The sequence below is a fragment of the Narcine bancroftii genome, chromosome 12 (assembly GCF_036971445.1).
Source record: "Narcine bancroftii isolate sNarBan1 chromosome 12, sNarBan1.hap1, whole genome shotgun sequence".
Taxonomy (NCBI): Eukaryota; Metazoa; Chordata; class Chondrichthyes; order Torpediniformes; family Narcinidae; genus Narcine; species Narcine bancroftii.
In genome coordinates, this window is record NC_091480.1 from 30,187,129 (window position 1) to 30,205,969 (window position 18,841).

An 18,841-nucleotide genomic window follows, 5' to 3' on the forward strand; every position below is an offset into this window, starting at 1 on the left:
TTATATCTTTGTGACTTTGGATGGTGCAAGATCGGCTAAGTTTCTCCAGCGTTTCGATATGTTTCTGCGTCCTAGTGTTCAGCATTTAAGACATGTTACTATTGACCTGCCATCATGCCCAAGGTGGAGACTGCAGTGCATATGCTGGGTAAAGGGCCTCGGCTCCAAACGTCCACTGGTGCTGCTTGACCGGCTGGGTTTCGCCGGCGGAATCAGCTGCGGGGCGCGGTCGGTAGGGGGGCGCGTCGCGGCCGTTGCAGAACGCGCGAATGGGTCGTGGCGCAAAGCTGGCGGAGGCTTCGACAAGCGTCATGACCGTCAGGCCTGGCTCGGGATGATCTCGGTGCTCGGCCGGGCAATGAGCACCGCCGGGGGTCGCCGGTTTCAGGCCCGTCAGGTACTTTGCGTGGCTGAGAAAAATGATGCGGCCAAAGCCATCTCGGAGATCATGTCGGCTGGACGTTGCCGGAGGGTAAGAAGGCAGTTCCCCGTTCCGACATGAGCCCCCCTCCACGCGTCCCGCCGTGAGACACTTTCCCCCCCCCCCGTCCCACCGTGACCCCCCTCCCCTCGTCCCGCTGTCAGACCCGCCATTCCACCGTGAGACCCCCCCGTCCCACCGTGAGACCCCCCCGTCCCACCGTGAGACCCCCCCCCGTCCCACCGTGAGACCCCCCCGTCCCACCGTGAGAGCCCCCCGTCCCACCGTGAGAGCCCCCCGTCCCGCCGTGAGACCCCCCCGTCCCGCCGTGAGACCCCCCCGTCCCGCCGTGAGACCCCCCCGTCCCGCCGTGAGACCCCCCCGTCCCGCCGTGAGACCCCCCCGTCCCGCCGTGAGACCCCCCCGTCCCGCCGTGAGACCCCCCCGTCCCGCCGTGAGACCCCCCGTCCCGCCGTGAGACCCCCCCGTCCCGCCGTGAGACCCCCCCGTCCCGCCGTGAGACCCCCCGTCCGCCGTGAGACCCCCCCGTCCCGCCGTGAGACCCCCCCGTCCCGCCGTGAGACCCCCCCGTCCCGCCGTGAGACCCCCCCGTCCCGCCGTGAGACCCCCCCGTCCCGCCGTGAGACCCCCCCGTCCCGCCGTGAGACCACCCCGTCCCGCCGTGAGACCCCCCGTCCCGCCGTGAGACCCCCCCGTCCCGCCGTGAGACCCCCCCGTCCCCGCCGTGAGACCCCCCCGTCCCGCCGTGAGACCCCCCCGTCCCGCCGTGAGACCCCCCCGTCCCGCCGTGAGACCCCCCGTCCCGCCGTGAGACCCCCCCGTCCCGCCGTGAGACCCCCCCGTCCCGCCGTGAGACCCCCCCGTCCCGCCGTGAGACCCCCCCCGTCCCGCCGTGAGACCCCCCCGTCCCGCCGTGAGACCCCCCCGTCCCGCCGTGAGACCCCCCCGTCCCGCCGTGAGACCCCCCCGTCCCGCCGTGAGACCCCCCCCGTCCCGCCGTGAGACCCCCCCGTCCCGCCGTGAGACCCCCCCCGTCCCGCCGTGAGACCCCCCCGTCCCGCCGTGAGACCCCCCCGTCCCGCCGTGAGACCCCCCCGTCCCGCCGTGAGACCCCCCCGTCCCGCCGTGAGACCCCCCCGTCCCGCCGTGAGACCCCCCCCGTCCCGCCGTGAGACCCCCCCGTCCCGCCGTGAGACCCCCCCGTCCCGCCGTGAGACCCCCCCCGTCCCGCCGTGAGACCCCCCGTCCCGCCGTGAGACCCCCCCCGTCCCGCCGTGAGACCCCCCCGTCCCGCCGTGAGACCCCCCCGTCCCGCCGTGAGACCCCCCCGTCCCGCCGTGAGACCCCCCCGTCCCGCCGTGAGACCCCCCCGTCCCGCCGTGAGACCCCCCCCGTCCCGCCGTGAGACCCCCCCGTCCCGCCGTGAGACCCCCCCGTCCCGCCGTGAGACCCCCCCGTCCCGCCGTGAGACCCCCCCGTCCCGCCGTGAGACCCCCCCGTCCCGCCGTGAGACCCCCCCGTCCCGCCGTGAGACCCCCCCGTCCCGCCGTGAGACCCCCCCGTCCCGCCGTGAGACCCCCCCGTCCCGCCGTGAGACCCCCCCGTCCCGCCGTGAGACCCCCCCGTCCCGCCGTGAGACCCCCCCCGTCCCGCCGTGAGACCCCCCCCGTCCCGCCGTGAGACCCCCCGTCCCGCCGTGAGACCCCCCCGTCCCGCCGTGAGACCCCCCGTCCCGCCGTGAGACCCCCCCGTCCCGCCGTGAGACCCCCCCCGTCCCGCCGTGAGACCCCCCCGTCCCGCCGTGAGACCCCCCGTCCCGCCGTGAGACCCCCCCGTCCCGCCGTGAGACCCCCCCGTCCCGCCGTGAGACCCCCCCGTCCCGCCGTGAGACCCCCCCGTCCCGCCGTGAGACCCCCCCCGTCCCGCCGTGAGACCCCCCCGTCCCGCCGTGAGACCCCCCCGTCCCGCCGTGAGACCCCCCGTCCCGCCGTGAGACCCCCCCGTCCCGCCGTGAGACCCCCCCGTCCCGCCGTGAGACCCCCCCGTCCCGCCGTGAGACCCCCCCGTCCCGCCGTGAGACCCCCCCGTCCCGCCGTGAGACCCCCCCGTCCCGCCGTGAGACCCCCCCGTCCCGCCGTGAGACCCCCCCGTCCCGCCGTGAGACCCCCCCGTCCCGCCGTGAGACCCCCCCGTCCCGCCGTGAGACCCCCCCGTCCCGCCGTGAGACCCCCCCCGTCCCGCCGTGAGACCCCCCCGTCCCGCCGTGAGACCCCCCCGTCCCGCCGTGAGACCCCCCCGTCCCGCCGTGAGACCCCCCCGTCCCGCCGTGAGACCCCCCCCGTCCCGCCGTGAGACCCTCCCGTCCCGCCGTGAGACCCCCCCGTCCCGCCGTGAGACCCCCCCCGTCCCGCCGTGAGACCCCCCCGTCCCGCCGTGAGACCCCCCCGTCCCGCCGTGAGACCCCCCCGTCCCGCCGTGAGACCCCCCCGTCCCGCCGTGAGACCCCCCCGTCCCGCCGTGAGACCCCCCCGTCCCGCCGTGAGACCCCCCCGTCCCGCCGTGAGACCCCCCCGTCCCGCCGTGAGACCCCCCCGTCCCGCCGTGAGACCCCCCCGTCCCGCCGTGAGACCCCCCCGTCCCGCGTGAGACCCCCCCGTCCCGCCGTGAGACCCCCCCCGTCCCGCCGTGAGACCCCCCCGTCCCGCCGTGAGACCCCCCGTCCCGCCGTGAGACCCCCCCCGTCCCGCCGTGAGACCCCCCCCCGTCCCGCCGTGAGACCCCCCCGTCCCGCCGTGAGACCCCCCCGTCCCGCCGTGAGACCCCCCGTCCCGCCGTGAGACCCCCCCGTCCCGCCGTGAGACCCCCCCCGTCCCGCCGTGAGACCCCCCCGTCCGCCGTGAGACCCCCCCGTCCCGCCGTGAGACCCCCCCGTCCCGCCGTGAGACCCCCCCGTCCCGCCGTGAGACCCCCCCCGTCCCGCCGTGAGACCCCCCCGTCCCGCCGTGAGACCCCCCCGTCCCGCCGTGAGACCCCCCCGTCCCGCCGTGAGACCCCCCCGTCCCGCCGTGAGACCCCCCCCGTCCCGCCGTGAGACCCCCCCGTCCCGCCGTGAGACCCCCCCGTCCCGCCGTGAGACCCCCCCGTCCCGCCGTGAGACCCCCCCGTCCCGCCGTGAGACCCCCCCGTCCCGCCGTGAGACCCCCCCGTCGCGCCGTGAGACCCCCCCGTCCCGCCGTGAGACCCCCCCGTCCCGCCGTGAGACCCCCCCGTCCCGCCGTGAGACCCCCCCGTCCCGCCGTGAGACCCCCCCGTCCCGCCGTGAGACCCCCCCCGTCCCGCCGTGAGACCCCCCGTCCCGCCGTGAGACCCCCCCGTCCCGCCGTGAGACCCCCCCGTCCCGCCGTGAGACCCCCCCGTCCCGCCGTGAGACCCCCCCGTCCCGCCGTGAGACCCCCCGTCCCGCCGTGAGACCCCCCCGTCCCGCCGTGAGACCCCCCCGTCCCGCCGTGAGACCCCCCCGTCCCGCCGTGAGACCCCCCCGTCCCGCCGTGAGACCCCCCGTCCCGCCGTGAGACCCCCCCGTCCCGCCGTGAGACCCCCCCGTCCCGCCGTGAGACCCCGGCCCCGTCCCGCCGTGAGACCCCCCCGTCCCGCCGTGAGACCCCCCCGTCCCGCCGTGAGACCCCCCCGTCCCGCCGTGAGACCCCCCGTCCCGCCGTGAGACCCCCCCGTCCCGCCGTGAGACCCCCCCGTCCCGCCGTGAGACCCCCCCGTCCCGCCGTGAGACCCCCCCGTCCCGCCGTGAGACCCCCCCGTCCCGCCGTGAGACCCCCCCGTCCCGCCGTGAGACCCCCCCGTCCCGCCGTGAGACCCCCCCGTCCCGCCGTGAGACCCCCCCGTCCCGCCGTGAGACCCCCCGTCCCGCCGTGAGACCCCCCCGTCCCGCCGTGAGACCCCCCGTCCCGCCGTGAGACCCCCCCGTCCCGCCGTGAGACCCCCCGTCCCGCCGTGAGACCCCCCCGTCCCGCCGTGAGACCCCCCCGTCCCGCCGTGAGACCCCCCCGTCCCGCCGTGAGACCCCCCGTCCCGCCGTGAGACCCCCCCCGTCCCGCCGTGAGACCCCCCCGTCCCGCCGTGAGACCCCCCGTCCCGCCGTGAGACCCCCCCGTCCCGCCGTGAGACCCCCCCGTCCCGCCGTGAGACCCCCCCGTCCCGCCGTGAGACCCCCCGTCCCGCCGTGAGACCCCCCCGTCCCGCCGTGAGACCCCCCCGTCCCGCCGTGAGACCCCCCCGTCCCGCCGTGAGACCCCCCCGTCCCGCCGTGAGACCCCCCCGTCCCGCCGTGAGACCCCCCCGTCCCGCCGTGAGACCCCCCCGTCCCGCCGTGAGACCCCCCCGTCCCGCCGTGAGACCCCCCCGTCCCGCCGTGAGACCCCCCCGTCCCGCCGTGAGACCCCCCCGTCCCGCCGTGAGACCCCCCCCGTCCCGCCGTGAGACCCCCCCTGCTTTGCCTCACTTACTTGGGGTTCCTTCCACTGTCCATTTCTTGTGCCATCACCAAACATAGACACATCTCTACTGGGATGTTCCTGATGACAACTCGCCTCTGGATGATTCCAGGTGTTCCCTTTCCCTCCAGATGTTTCCTTCTCTGCAGCCCCCATAACTGCACCACCACCCTGTTCTGTTCTCATTCTTCAAATTGGCTTTTTTGTCTTTCTCTGCGCTTCTGCCAGCACATTTTCTTTTATTAAAAAGATTTCCCCTCCTCAATCTCTTCTTTTTAATGTTGATAACATTTCTGTTTTTGCTTCATTTAGAGAGAAGGGCTTTCAAAGTTCAACAAGATATATGAGTATGAGTGTAATCTGTTTGGTCATGTAAGTTTTTTTTGTTTTGTGGTCTTTTAAGTAGAATCTTAGAAATGCATTCAATGCCACTTTCTTCCTGCTTTGTCTGTGGCGACAAGGCCCTGTGATAGTCTCACTCCTGACAAGGTACAAAAAGTACAACCAAACCACAGTACAATTCAAACGGACCTTATTCAAATAACACTAGTGGGAATGAGCAGTTGTTAGTGTTGGGTAGACAAGGTCACCTCACCGAGACTGTTTGGTCTCATTCAAAACAGTTACAGGGTCCGATATTTAAGGCATTTTCTTGCATACAAATTGGATATCATTTTTTTGAACATATTGTTTCAATTTATATTTTACATTTTGCATATCCTCTTACTAGAGATAGGGAAATGGTTTGTTGTCAGTCATTTATTCTCACATACAAGCCATAATTAAGAGACATCCTTGTATACAAAAATCAACAGAAGTCTGGAAGGGTTCCTCTCAGTACACACCAATATCCTTTCTCTCCCTGTCTGATTTCTTGTTTTCAATTAACACATGCAAATAGATAGTTTCACTCTAATCTTAAATGATTAAAGTTAACAATGGTGGCCAAAACTTTTGGGCAGAAACGATGTCAACCAGGGACTGAGTGTTGGTGGATGCTTACTGCAGCCTTTGACAATTTACATTGCGTTTGACAGGTAGTAACTCAATCAGCAGCATTTGGGTGGGATTTATGAATGGGCTGGCTTTTGACAGCTCATTGACTCTATCTGTAGTCAGTTAGCATTATTGTGTTAAAGATATTAGGAAAGCATCAGGAGCCTGAGGATTTTGTAGAAGTGAGAATTGATTCCTCTCTGGGAGGTTTGTTCTCGGGAAGCTTCTGACTGAGTAAAACTTCCGCTGGTTTTCTTATAATCGATATTTTATAGCTACCTTATAAATATAACTTTCTACTTTTATCCTATGAACACAACCTTTTACATTTCTACAGCCGAAGTGGCTTTGGTGACTGGTAGTAGCAAGCAGTGAATTGATCCATCTATTCCCTTCCAACCTGTTTTCTCCCCACCAGTTTACTAAACTTTTCGTGATGGCAAAATTTGTTTTGATGTTACTGAATGGCTGCATTCATTGAGTGTCTAAAAGGAGATGGTGCATTCCTGCTTCTCTGAGTTTAGTGATTGAAAAAAAATTGCTGAGCAATGCACAAGTGGAAGTAAAACACAAAAGTGCAGGCAGGCACTGTGGTTGAACTCAATGCTGGAGAAACTTAGTAGATCAAACAGTACTTTATATAGCAAATATGTGGTTTTGGATAATAGAACATTAATGCATGTATTTTTAGAATGTCCGGTTAAAAGAACTAATATTATTTATTTTTAATTGTATCTTTTTTTTAATTGGACATCCAGGGTCAGGAAGATTTGAGAACTCTGTAGAATATGGAAAAGCACCAATGCTTGAGTTTCTAATGAAAAGGTTTTAAAACAAATGATCAAGGCATTTGCATTTTTTTTAGAAGAATTGATTATTGAAGTAAAACATCTTGTTCTTTGCTGGCTCAGAAGACCATATTCAGAAACTTAACATACTGGTAGATACCTGATGGAAACGAGACCCTGATACTAGGTTTATAAAATTAATATGAAGGTTGTGGTTGAATGAACAGGTCATTTGATAGGGAATGATTGAAAATATATAATCTTCTTATGTCCCAGTGCAAGAACATGAAGGAGTATGAACAAAGTCCACTACAAAAAGTATGGCAAAGTTTATCACAACTAATGACTTGATATTTCTTTTCTATCTTTTTCTGCTGCCTCCAAATCTGCAGAATGTTGCTATTGTGATGACTTCTGTGTCAGGTCACTTACTTGAGTTGGAATTCAAGGCACCTTTTCAGAAATGGTAAGCTTTTACTTTAATACAAATCTTATCCCTCGTACAGGTTAGGTTTATTTGCTGCAATATCTTTTGGATAATGGTTTAAATTTAAAAAATTGAATGATATTATTAAAACTGATAATGCAACAGATAATGAGAATGCATAGTTGGAGTAAAATTGGAATGTGTAAATGTTACAAAGTTTTCCATTACTTAATCTGCTTGGCTGATGTGTTAGTGCAAGAAATTGAATATTTGGGCGGCACGGTTGGCGTAACAGTTAGCTCAGTGCCTTTACAGTATTAGCGATCAAGACCATGGTTCGAATCCCGTGCTATTTGCAAGGAGTTTGTACGTTCTTCCCTTGACTGCATGAATTTTCCCCGGGGGCTCCGGTTTTCTCCCACTGTTCGAAACATACTGGGGTGTAGGTTAATTGGGTGTAAATAGGCATGGACTAGTGGGTCGAAATGGCCTGTTACTGTGCTGTATGTCTAAATTTAAAAAAAAATTCAACTTGGATGTGGAATGTCAGCATCAGGCACCCCAGTGCAGGATTTAGCTTGATTAAATGTAGAGTCAAAGTTTGCAAATACTGTTTCAGTATTACATCATGGCTACTAACTGGTGCACCTTAATATACCAGTGTCTCCTAAGGTTATTTTCTAGTCCCTGAAGTGCTGATGCTTATTTAGTTTACTGTTAAGGCTTGTATGAAGTGGAAAAAGGCTTGTATGAAGTGGAAATTTTGTAGGTAGGTAAGTGATCTAATCTTGTTGTCTTTACCTTTTGGTCCTTCTAACTTGACTTTTGTGCCTTTTTTTTCTTCTATGGTCTGAGAGTTCCTGAGATCCACATCCTCCTAACTCCTCTGCATCACGTGACTTCTAAGTAGAAACTTCTTGTGGTCCCTGCCATAAAATAATTGGGTGCTGTTATTGAAGCACTATAATCATCTCTCTGTTAATATTTTATAATGTTCATTTGATCCCTCTTTGAAATGTAGTTAAGCAAAAGTCAAATTGTAATTTTTAGAATCATGGAGACAGAGCACAGAACATCAACCAAGTTGGCAGTCTGGCCTCATCTACTTGCCTGCTTTTGGCCCATTTCCTTCTAAACCCTCCTTATCTGTATGTATCTGCTTTTCACATCAGAAAAAAAAATAAAAAAAAATCACTAGTTGTTAAAATGAGGTACTCTTAGCTCTCTGTCTGGATTTTGCTCAGTGAAATTTTTGTTTCCAATGCAAATGAAGAATTACTGGAGACACTTAGCAGGTTAGGCAGCATCTATGGTTAGAATTGTTAACGATTCAAGTCAAAACCCTTTATCAAGAATGTCTTGATAAAGACAGGAATCTTGATAAATTGTTTCGACTCGAAACCTTGACTAATCGTTTCTACCCATGGATGCTGTCTGACCTGCTGAGCTCCTCTAGCAATTGTTTGTTTGCTCAAGATTCTAGCTTTTGTGCTTTTGTCTCTCATTTTGTTTCTAATATCTAGGCGCAGCTGTAATCCGGTGGCTCTCTTTGACGCTGAAGTTGAGAAATATTGCCCAGAACAATATGTGGAAATTAAGGTATATTTGTTGACATGTTACCAGAATCATACAGTGCATATGCTTCACTTTGTTCATCTTGTTACAGAGTTCTGTGTTGTGTATTGGCCTATGTGTTGTGTGGTTTTATGTTAAAAAGTAACAGTTTGCCTTAGAGAGCCAAGGTGAAGGTGGACTGCTGAGAGAGTGGGAGACGGACTGAGTACGTGCAGAAAATGAAAAAGATTTCTGGACTTGGACGATAAACCACCACTGGGGGTGCTGTGGAGTGGAAGAAGGCCCAGTGCATGAGTCATGGTCTGGAGGACAGTTTAGAATGTTGGGATTTCAAGAAGGATGAACATTCCGAAGGCAGCCAGAAGGATCCAGACCAAGCCAGTGGTTCCTCTCTCTGCAACTTCGAATTTTGTGCTCGCTCTCACTCTCGCTCTCTCTCGTTCTCTCTCTCTCGTTCTCTCTCTCTCGTTCTCTCTCTCTCTCGTTCTCTCTCTCTCTTTCTCTCTCTCTCGTTCTCTCTCTCTCGTTCTCTCTCTCTCGTTCTCTCTCTCTCGTTCTCTCTCTCTCGTTCTCTCTCTCGTTCTCTCTCTCGTTCTCTCTCTCTCATTCTCTCTCGTTCTCTCTCTCTCGTTCTCTCTCTCGTTCTCTCTCTCTCGTTCTCTCTCTCTCGTTCTCTCTCTCTCGTTCTCTCTCTCTCGTTCTCTCTCTCTCGTTCTCTCTCTCTCGTTCTCTCTCTCTCGTTCTCTCTCTCTCGTTCTCTCTCTCTCGTTCTCTCTCTCTCGTTCTCTCTCTCTCGTTCTCTCTCTCTCGTTCTCTCTCTCTCGTTCTCTCTCTCTCGTTCTCTCTCTCTCGTTCTCTCTCTCTCGTTCTCTCTCTCTCGTTCTCTCTCTCTCGTTCTCTCTCTCTCGTTCTCTCTCTCTCGTTCTCTCTCTCTCGTTCTCTCTCTCTCGTTCTCTCTCTCTCGTTCTCTCTCTCTCGTTCTCTCTCTCTCGTTCTCTCTCTCTCGTTCTCTCTCTCTCGTTCTCTCTCTCTCGTTCTCTCTCTCTCGTTCTCTCTCTCTCTCTCTCTCACAGATCTTCTGTTTACCAAACAAACTGAATTTTGTTTATGATCTTTGCTTCAGTTTTGTGAGTCTTGTGTGTTTTGTGTTTGTTTCGTGTCTAAGATTTTCTGTGGGCTAGTTGGAAATATAACTTAGACTTTAATTACATATTTTATATATAGGCTGGGGAATTTATTAGTTTACCCTTATAGACATTTGCATAGTAACCAGTGGCCATTGTTATAAAAGGGGGGGATTTTGAATTAAAGTTTGAAGGTGAATTTATTTGTTAATAAAGTAATTGTTCATCTTTACTCCTGTGTGATATGCCTTCTTTGTGGTTGCTGGTTTGATCCTGTAACAATCTACCCGCCAATTGGACAGCCTTCAATAAGTTCTACTCTATATTTAACCAGTGTTATACTTGAGCAGTTTAAAAACACAAGAAATAGAATGAGTGGGGATCCAGTCCTTCATCTGCTTCACAATTCATTAAGATAATGGCTAATCTTCTGCTTTTCTTTATTTTGAATGAAAACAATTAGTAACCCTCTGATTTAGAATTCCAAAGATTCACCACCTCTAACTGGGGGGAAAAAACCCCATCTCGATGCTCAACAGCCTACCTTATATTGAAACTACGTATTAGTTGTAGATTCCCTGACCAGGGGAAATGCCTTCCTTTCATCTGGTCTTTCAATCCCTTAAGGTATATTTGTTGACATGTTACCAGAATCATACAGTGCATATGCTTCACTTTGTTTTGATGAGATAATATCTTATTAACGCTAAGACCCAGTTACTCAATTTCTCCTTGTGTGCCTATAGAACTTGATTATTTCTGTTGTTTCTTTTCAAGAGAACTCTGGAGAGAGAAGTGAGGAAATGCCAAGCACTGATCCTTTGGACTGACTGTGATCGTGAAGGGGAAAACATTGGATTTGAAATAATTCATGTGTGTAAAACAGGTAATATCCACATAGTGCTTGATCCTACTGGTGTAATATGCCTGTGTGTTGTTGTAATAATTGTAACAAAAAAATACAGGTGTGTATTGTAGAGGGCTGATGAGAAGGGTTAAAATGTTAATCAAGGTTGTTGAAGGCTTTGCAATGCTCAGTTCCTGACTCAGCTGGCTAACAGGAGGCAAGCAAGAGTGCAAGATGGTCACTGTAATTAAGACCGGAAGATCAAAGGTGCTGTTCACTGATAATGTATACTGTAGCTGTGTGGCATTGATTGTGATGTGTTATCTTTTTATGTTTATTTAAAAAAAAATACAAATGTGAGTTGAGTAAGTGATTTTGTGGAAATTAAGCATCAAAACCGTTTTTCCCCACATGCCCCTGCCCTATATTTTTTAAAATTGACCACACTCCTCCCTTCCAATCACCTACATTCAACAGATCCTCTTAATTTTCATTGATGTTTAGTCCTGTAGTTGGTAGCTTGCACTGCACTCAACATTAATTGTCCATTGGGAGTGGAGAGGGCATGCAGCTAATTGCTGTTGGCTGAGCTCTGCTGAGGTACGCTGACTGGGTAACATCTGTCTCAGACTGGGTTGGGATGAGGCTATGTCCATTCCTAGTTGTATTGTTTCTCTTCAAATGAAGTTTGCCGTATTGTTAAAACACTGCTACGTATTTTATGAAGACTGTATTGGTTAATGATGTTCACTCTCCATACTCTTCCCTGAGACAGTGAAGCCCAACTTGCAGGTGCTACGAGCACGATTTTCTGAGATTACACCACATTCCATCAGACGAGCTCATGAGAATCTAGTGGAACCTGACCAGAAAGTCAGTGATGCTGTTGATGTAAGGCAAGAGTTGGACCTTAGGATAGGTAAGTGGTTTAAATGTCACATAATTTCTCATCTTTTCTATGAGCTGTTAGAAGTAAACACTGCTAAGTTATTTACAGGTTTGGTCACACAGTACGCTGCTCCTGTCATGTTTAGATTCCTTATCTCCTCCAGTGTTCCATTTTAAAACAGGCATTTTATTGTGTGGGTCAATTCAACATTCTGGCCACTTCTCGGAACTATATTCCTATTACATTAGATTCAACTTTATTGTCATTGTGCCTAGTACAGATACAAAGCCAATGAAATGCTATTAGCATCTAACCAGAAGAACAAAGAATAGTGCTATTTACAAGTAATTGAATAAAAGCAAGCGTTCCAGTGAACAAATATGAAAGTACTGACAGTACAATATGGGTACAATACTGCTCAGTGTTGGGATATAAGGTTCAGCAGGGTCACAACCTCAGGAAAGGAGCTCTTCCTGAGCTAAGATGTATTTCAATACCCCCCCCCCCCCCCCCCGCCTTCCCCAATCCATCTTCATTGCTCAACCCACCATCTTCTCCATATCCATTTAGAGTTAGATGTATTTATTCTGTCAAAATATGCTCCGGTGCCATCTTGGGGGAAAAAAAGGAAAGGAAACAAAGAAACTCAGTCCTTATCTGAGACAATGAACAATTGAGGCATTTCCTACAATGTAGCTGCCTCTACTACTTCCATAGTTACTGCTGCTTAGCCACCACATTCCTTCATGTTGACCAACAGCGGAGTAGGACTAGGCACACCAGCTCAAGCCTCCCATATCCAGCTGATTGCTCGACCTGTGGACTTGACGTTGGCAACACCTGTAGCCTGGTGGAAGGTTTCAGCCTCCAAGCCCAAGGTGGACCTTGCCTTACTCAATCACATTTACTCTGCCATATTTAACCATCTGTGCTTCATAGTACACTTGCAAAATTGGCAGCAGTGTTCATTCAGCTTGGTCCCCCACTGACTTTTTAATCACCTCATTCCTGTAAGCTCCCACCATGCCTTCCCTATAATCCTGCAATCATAACTCCCTCTTTTCCCTGCCTCTCAAGTGAACTATTCCCCTTCCCCAATGGTGTCTTTGAGGCATTCTGCTGCATTTTTGTGGCCCTACTCTGTTACACTTTTGATGTGAGCTGTGTGACTTTTTTTTGTATAGGTGCTGCTTTCACCCGGTTTCAGACCTTGCGACTACAGAAAATATTTCCAAATGTGTTGTCAAATCAGCTCATCAGCTACGGCAGCTGCCAGTTTCCAACGTTGGGGTTTGTGGTTGAACGTTTCAAAGCAATCCAGGCCTTTATTCAAGAAATATTCTATAAAATCAAAGGTAATATGCAGTTCCCAAACCTTAGGAACTTCAAGCTCTGGAATGTTATCTTTTCCGGTTCCATTGATCAAGTTCTTGCCTGAAACATGAGCACTTGACAGGAAAGTACATGGAGAGTAGGAATGCACATGTGAAATTGGCTCCCAGGATGAATATACCTTCAAAGAAAGAGAAACAGCATTGTGTTTGGGTGTAGGCACTATAAATTCAGTTTTGGCTTGATAATGGAGTAACCTAGGCCCAAATGGTCACAATTCTGAATGAAATCGTAACTGTAAGAATCACTGATACAAGAACTTTTTAACATAATTTCCTCAGATCATACCATTACTTTCCCCACCATCTTTCTTGGTTGGTTGCACAGTGTGAGAGGTTGAGGTTCAAGGTTTGTTTTTATAACCTTTTCCCGATCTACTCTACTAAATATCACTGGGTGGATTTTGTCTCTCAGTTACCCATGAGAATGAAGAAGGCAATGTAGAATTTAACTGGAAAAGACATCGGCTTTTCAACCACACAGCATGCCTTGTACTTTACCAGATTTGCATGGAGGTGAGCATGAGTTTATGTCTGAATTACTGTTCCTCAATCTATAAAAGAGTTGAAGGTTGGGAAGGAAAGCAAATTACCTTCTAGAAGGAAATAAAGAATCTACTGGCAGTTAAATAATGTTCTTAAAATTTGCATTGTGCTGATTTGTCACAAGCTTCTGCACTGGGACTACTTTTCATTAGAGATCAGTACTTTGGATACAAACTCAGCAGAGATTATGTTAATGTTTATGAATGATGTAAAAATAGGCTTAGAGTTATGGTCATAGAGTTTTACAGCCCAGAAACAATCTCATTGATCACATTTGTCCGTGCTGACTAAGCTAATCCCATTTTCCTGTGTTCAGCTTATATCCCTCTATAAATCCTTCCCTATCCACATACCTGTCTTAATCTCTTTTAAACGTTACAATTGCCCCTGCTTCTACTAGTGAAAGAAAAGTGGAAATTGTTAAATAACTATCAGATAATGTGAGCTGGTGCATTTTGGTTAATTAAAACTTCTGTGTTTTTGTTGTGTGTTGGAAATAGAATTGTGTTGAGGCAGGGAAGAAGGATTTGAGGGATAGATGCATGATTGGTGTATTCAGTAGGATGAAAGAATTTTATAATTCATATAGCATCTGTGGAGAGAAAGAGCATAATTATCAGGACAACAACCTTTCACAGATTGAAATGAGAAGTGGAATTTTAGAGTTAACCATTAGGGCAAATGGAGGTTTGAACAAAAAAAATTATTAGGGCAGGAGAAACCACTTCACAGAGGGTTGAAGAGGGGGGTCAAAGATGATTTGGGCAAAAGTGATTAAAATTCTAGATTAGTTTGATTAGATGGGTGATGGGATTGAGAGAATCTGGAGATGATTAAATTGAATAGGTGTCTCTCAAAGTTGAAAGAAATTGTTTTGTGCTGTTAAACATAAGAAGTCAGCCCTATAATGAAAGGATTTCACACAGAACTTCTTGTCTGTTGTTTCTGTATTTATATTAAAAAAGTCTTTATTTTCATTTGTTTGCTGACCACAGGATCCAGTTGCTACTGTTCTTGATGTTTCCACTAAACCGAAGAGTAAATGGAGACCATTACCTCTTGACACTGTGGTGTGTATCTGGATGTAGCACAAAATATTTTATGTCAGGTTACAATGAAATAAGAAACAAAATGGGCTTATATAATAAAGTTCTTGATACTTGCTGTTGCATGACTTTTAAGTTTGTCAACTTCTGGATTTATTTCTTCACTGTATGTTTCCATCATCTGGTCCCTCCTATCTTTTTAAAATATCTTTTAGACCAATAATGTTCCAAAATATTTACACTCCATCAATTCTGGCATCTTCAAGTTTAATCTATTTCATCAGCCATGACTAGTTCAATTGTTATGGTTCTGAGCTTTAAAATGCCTTTAACTTCTCTCTAAAATTGTTTCTAAAAACCAACTTCTTTGATCAGGGATTTGATCCTCACTCCAAATACAGGTACATAATCTTTTATCCAAAATTCTGAAAACCAAAATCCCTGAAAACCAAACATTTTTTCCATGGATGTTGTCTGCACACCAAAGCTCGTGTTTGGCGTCAAACATGACCTGATACAACCCTCCCCCATCCAGTGCCATGTCTCAGTGCTCCTACCAGTGAGATGTGCCTCTGCTCCTCACAGACTTTAAAGACTGTGAAATTGTCAAAAAGAGCTGCAGAGTCCCTTATGGGTAACAGAGAGAAGCAGAAAAAGAAGCATCTATCATTATTGATAGTGCAGAAAGTAGAGTTATTGTAGAAGCTTGATCATGGTGTATCTATGTGGCATCTTACTGAAGATTATGGTATAGGAACTACCACTATATATGACTTAAATAAGTAGAAAGATAAATTGTTGAAGTTTTACAGTGATAATGATGACCAGAAACTAATCAAACCCCCCCCCGCCCAACCACATCCAGCATGGCCGCCGCCGCCCCCTAACCCCGCCCCCCCCTCCCCGGTCCAGAGACCCATCTAGTTGCAGTGTTCCTTTGTTTTGTGTAAATCTGAAATCAGTGCAATTACTTATCGTTCCACTATTACTATTATTCCATTATCCGAAAAATTCTGAAAAGTGTCTGGTCCCAAAAGGTTATGTACCTGTATCTCCTCACCTGACTTGGCATTAACCATTTTGTAATCTGTGAAGCACTTTGAAACATGATTTCTCTATTAAGACTTCCATATTAATAGTAGTTATCATTCTGTGTGCGTTTATAAAAATGAAATGATCCTTGCTTTGGAGTACCCTTGACTTACAAGCTAAGAAAGTTCTAGTTTTAATTCCTGGTCTTTGCCTAGCTTGTTTAATATATTACATACTGTTTTCTTGGATTCAAAAAAGATTTTAGTGAGAATTCTTGATATCCAAAAATGCTGATACATATGTTAAAATACTGGGCAAGAACTGGAACCTCCTTTATGGATTGTTTGCTTAATGTATTTTTTCTCCTGCCTCACCATATCCATTTATGATCTCTTGAATTAAAAAAAAAATCTCAAGCTTTAAAAACAGCCCAAACATTTTTCTGCCTGATAAATAGTGGGGGTTCTGCAGGTATGCTTTCTTGTGTCCACTAAAGCTGAAACCCCTCAGCTGGTTGAAAAATGTACATTTTGATTTGTGTTTGGAAACTCCTATTTAAACGTGGCGGCTAGAATAAATGATAACTGCACAAAATGAGGTACAATCATTTTGTTGGATTGAGACTGTAAATGCTGGAATTTAGGGCAAAAAGAAAACAAACAACTGGAGGAACAGCAGGTTGAGCAGCAACTCCTGGTTGGAAGGGAGTGAGGGAAGGAAATGATACAGGGACTCAGCTGAAATGTCAATAATTCCTTTCCCCCACAGATCCCACTCAATGTCTGGAGTTCCTCTAGCAGTTTGGTTTCAGCTCTTTATCTCGGATTGATCTTGTGGTGCTATTTAGCACTTCAAAAACTTATTTTAAGATGTACCTTGAGGTTATTTCTGTCAATCCCAGCCTTGCTTACTGCTTTGTCCTAATGGAACATCCTGTAATCCTTTGCTGTGTTAGTGGCACTGATATTAGAAGAAACTATTTGAATAGTGAACAAGATCTGGAAATTCCATTTAATTAAAATAACATTTTGTTTACGAACTAGGAATTGGAAAAACTGGCTTCAAAGAAGTTAAACATCAATGCAAAGGAGACTATGAGGATAGCAGAGAAGTTGTACACACAAGGGTGAGGATCTGTGTGTTGCTGCACTTAAGCTATCAAAGCAATGTCACCAGTGTTTGTAACTTTAAGATCCTATTCCTAACCTCCCTCCGTGGAGCCTTGCCATATCTCTCTGCTCTTTCTGAACCAATTCAAACATTCCTTTATCACAAGCCTTTGGACATATTTCCTGACTATTTGGTATTTGTCTCTTCTGCATGTATACTCTGAGCCATTCAGTACAGTAAATGTCTTACCTGCGATCTCTTTATGAATGGTCAGCCTAAACGTAACTTGTGTTGGAAGGAATTTATGATTATTCAGTTGTCTAGCTATAACAATTAGGACAAATTTAGCTGTACTGCCATCACCCTTTATCAACAATAAAGATATCCAGGGTAAATTTTTTTTGGGCTTGCTTCAGATTTGAATGATGTCAGAATTCCTGACATGAAAGACCTGGTTCAGATTCTAATCACATTATTTCTTGTTCCTGTTTGTGCAGCTATATCAGCTACCCTCGAACAGAAACTAATATCTTCCCCAAAGACCTGAACCTCTCCATGTTGGTGCAGCAACAAACTGCAGACCCACAATGGGGGGCGTTCGCTCAGGGTATTTTGGATGGAGCTGGGCCAAATCCTCGAAGTGGAAATAAATCTGATCAGGCCCATCCACCAATCCATCCAACTAAATATACCAACAATCTGCAGGTATTAGCTCTCCTGTTACTGAACTTTTATCAATTTATTGTAATTTACCTTGTTTAATTTGAAAACAATGATGGCTCAGGTTTGGGTTGCCGGAAGGCCATGAACATTACAGATTATAGTAATGCCCATATCTTCTGCTAATGCTCTAGAGCAGGGGTGTCAAACTCAAATTCACGGAGGGCCAAAATTAAAAACTTGGACTAAGTCGAGGGCCGAACTAAATATTTATTGAAAATTTTCAACAACATCTCCATGTTTTCTCTTCTTTCAACATATCTAATGTTAAACTTTAGGATATAACTTTAGGAGGATAATGTTACAGGTCAGGAGTAGGTAGCTCAAGTTCACCCTTTGCTTGACCTGAGGGAGACATATTTGGTCCCTGTGGAGATGTAGTCAGCATTCACAGGCTGTGTCCATTTTGGCCTGCATCAGGACTCAGCATTTCCTGCTCACTCCTCAGGCTCTAGGCCTCTATTCACCCTCGACCTACCATCCCTCTACCTGACCAGTCCTTTACCCAACCTCTACTCACCCCTCACTCCACTCGCTCTGCCTCTACCCACCCCATCCTATACACGCCCCTCTACTGCCTCTCCCCTCAACCTGTTCCTCCCTCTACCCATCTCTCACCCTCTAATCACCTTTTACCTCTTCCTTATCCACCCCTCCTTCTACTCATCCCTCCCTCTAACTGCCCCTCGCACCACCATAACTTCCCCTGCCCATTACTCCTCACCTACACCCTCTGCCCACCCCTGCTTACCCACCCACTCAGGCCCAGCGCGCTGCCGATCAGCCTTTGCGGACAGCCACCATCTCTCTCTTCATGTGCAGGGCCGAACCAGCCATCCCTGGGGTCCGCGCGGGTGCAAGCGCTGAAGGCCGTGGTGACCGGGAGAAGTGCGCTCGCGCTGTGGAAGGGCCGTCCGGTGCCAGTCGCGCGGGGCTCGCGCTGCCTGGGGGCCGTGCGCAGCCTGCCATGCCCGTCGCGCCGACAGGAAATCACAGGCGCTCGCCCATCCGCTGCACTGCTCGACAGTTGGGAGAAGTGACTGGTTGTGCGGGGAGCCTTCGAACGGGCTTGCCGGCTGATGACATCGACAGACTTCTCGTGTTACAATTTCTCGTGTTACAATGGGGAAGGATGTGGAATGAAGTGGGAGGATGGTGGGGGTGACATTACCAAAAAACAGCATCGGCTCTCGCTGCAGGGCGGGCCGCCTCTAATACATTTTTGAAATGATCTTGCGGGCCAAATATAATTATATCGCGGGCCAAATTTGGCCTGCGGGCCAGAGTTTGACATGTGTGATCTAGAGCTTTTGAGGCCCTGGTCCGAGTTGCATAACTGTTCTGTACCTATCCCATTTAACGTGAATATAGTGTTATAAATAATAAAGAAGTATGCCCTT

The 18,841-nt window shown here is 50.3% G+C and overlaps 1 protein-coding gene across 1 annotated transcript in view; it reads left to right on the forward strand.

The window, feature by feature from the left end:
- Positions 1 to 23: 23 nt before the first annotated feature.
- The window catches only part of top3a (DNA topoisomerase III alpha), a 41,912-nt gene continuing 23,094 nt past the window's right edge, over positions 24 to 18,841 (forward strand). The window contains exons 1-11 of the mRNA XM_069905267.1: positions 24 to 472; positions 5,263 to 5,322; positions 7,127 to 7,200; positions 8,685 to 8,760; positions 10,638 to 10,746; positions 11,483 to 11,626; positions 12,781 to 12,951; positions 13,403 to 13,503; positions 14,529 to 14,603; positions 16,655 to 16,737; positions 17,219 to 17,426. Of these exons, the coding sequence (XP_069761368.1) occupies positions 59 to 472; positions 5,263 to 5,322; positions 7,127 to 7,200; positions 8,685 to 8,760; positions 10,638 to 10,746; positions 11,483 to 11,626; positions 12,781 to 12,951; positions 13,403 to 13,503; positions 14,529 to 14,603; positions 16,655 to 16,737; positions 17,219 to 17,426 (1,515 nt within the window). The 5' untranslated portion in view covers positions 24 to 58. The remainder of the gene's footprint in view (positions 473 to 5,262; positions 5,323 to 7,126; positions 7,201 to 8,684; positions 8,761 to 10,637; positions 10,747 to 11,482; positions 11,627 to 12,780; positions 12,952 to 13,402; positions 13,504 to 14,528; positions 14,604 to 16,654; positions 16,738 to 17,218; positions 17,427 to 18,841) is intronic.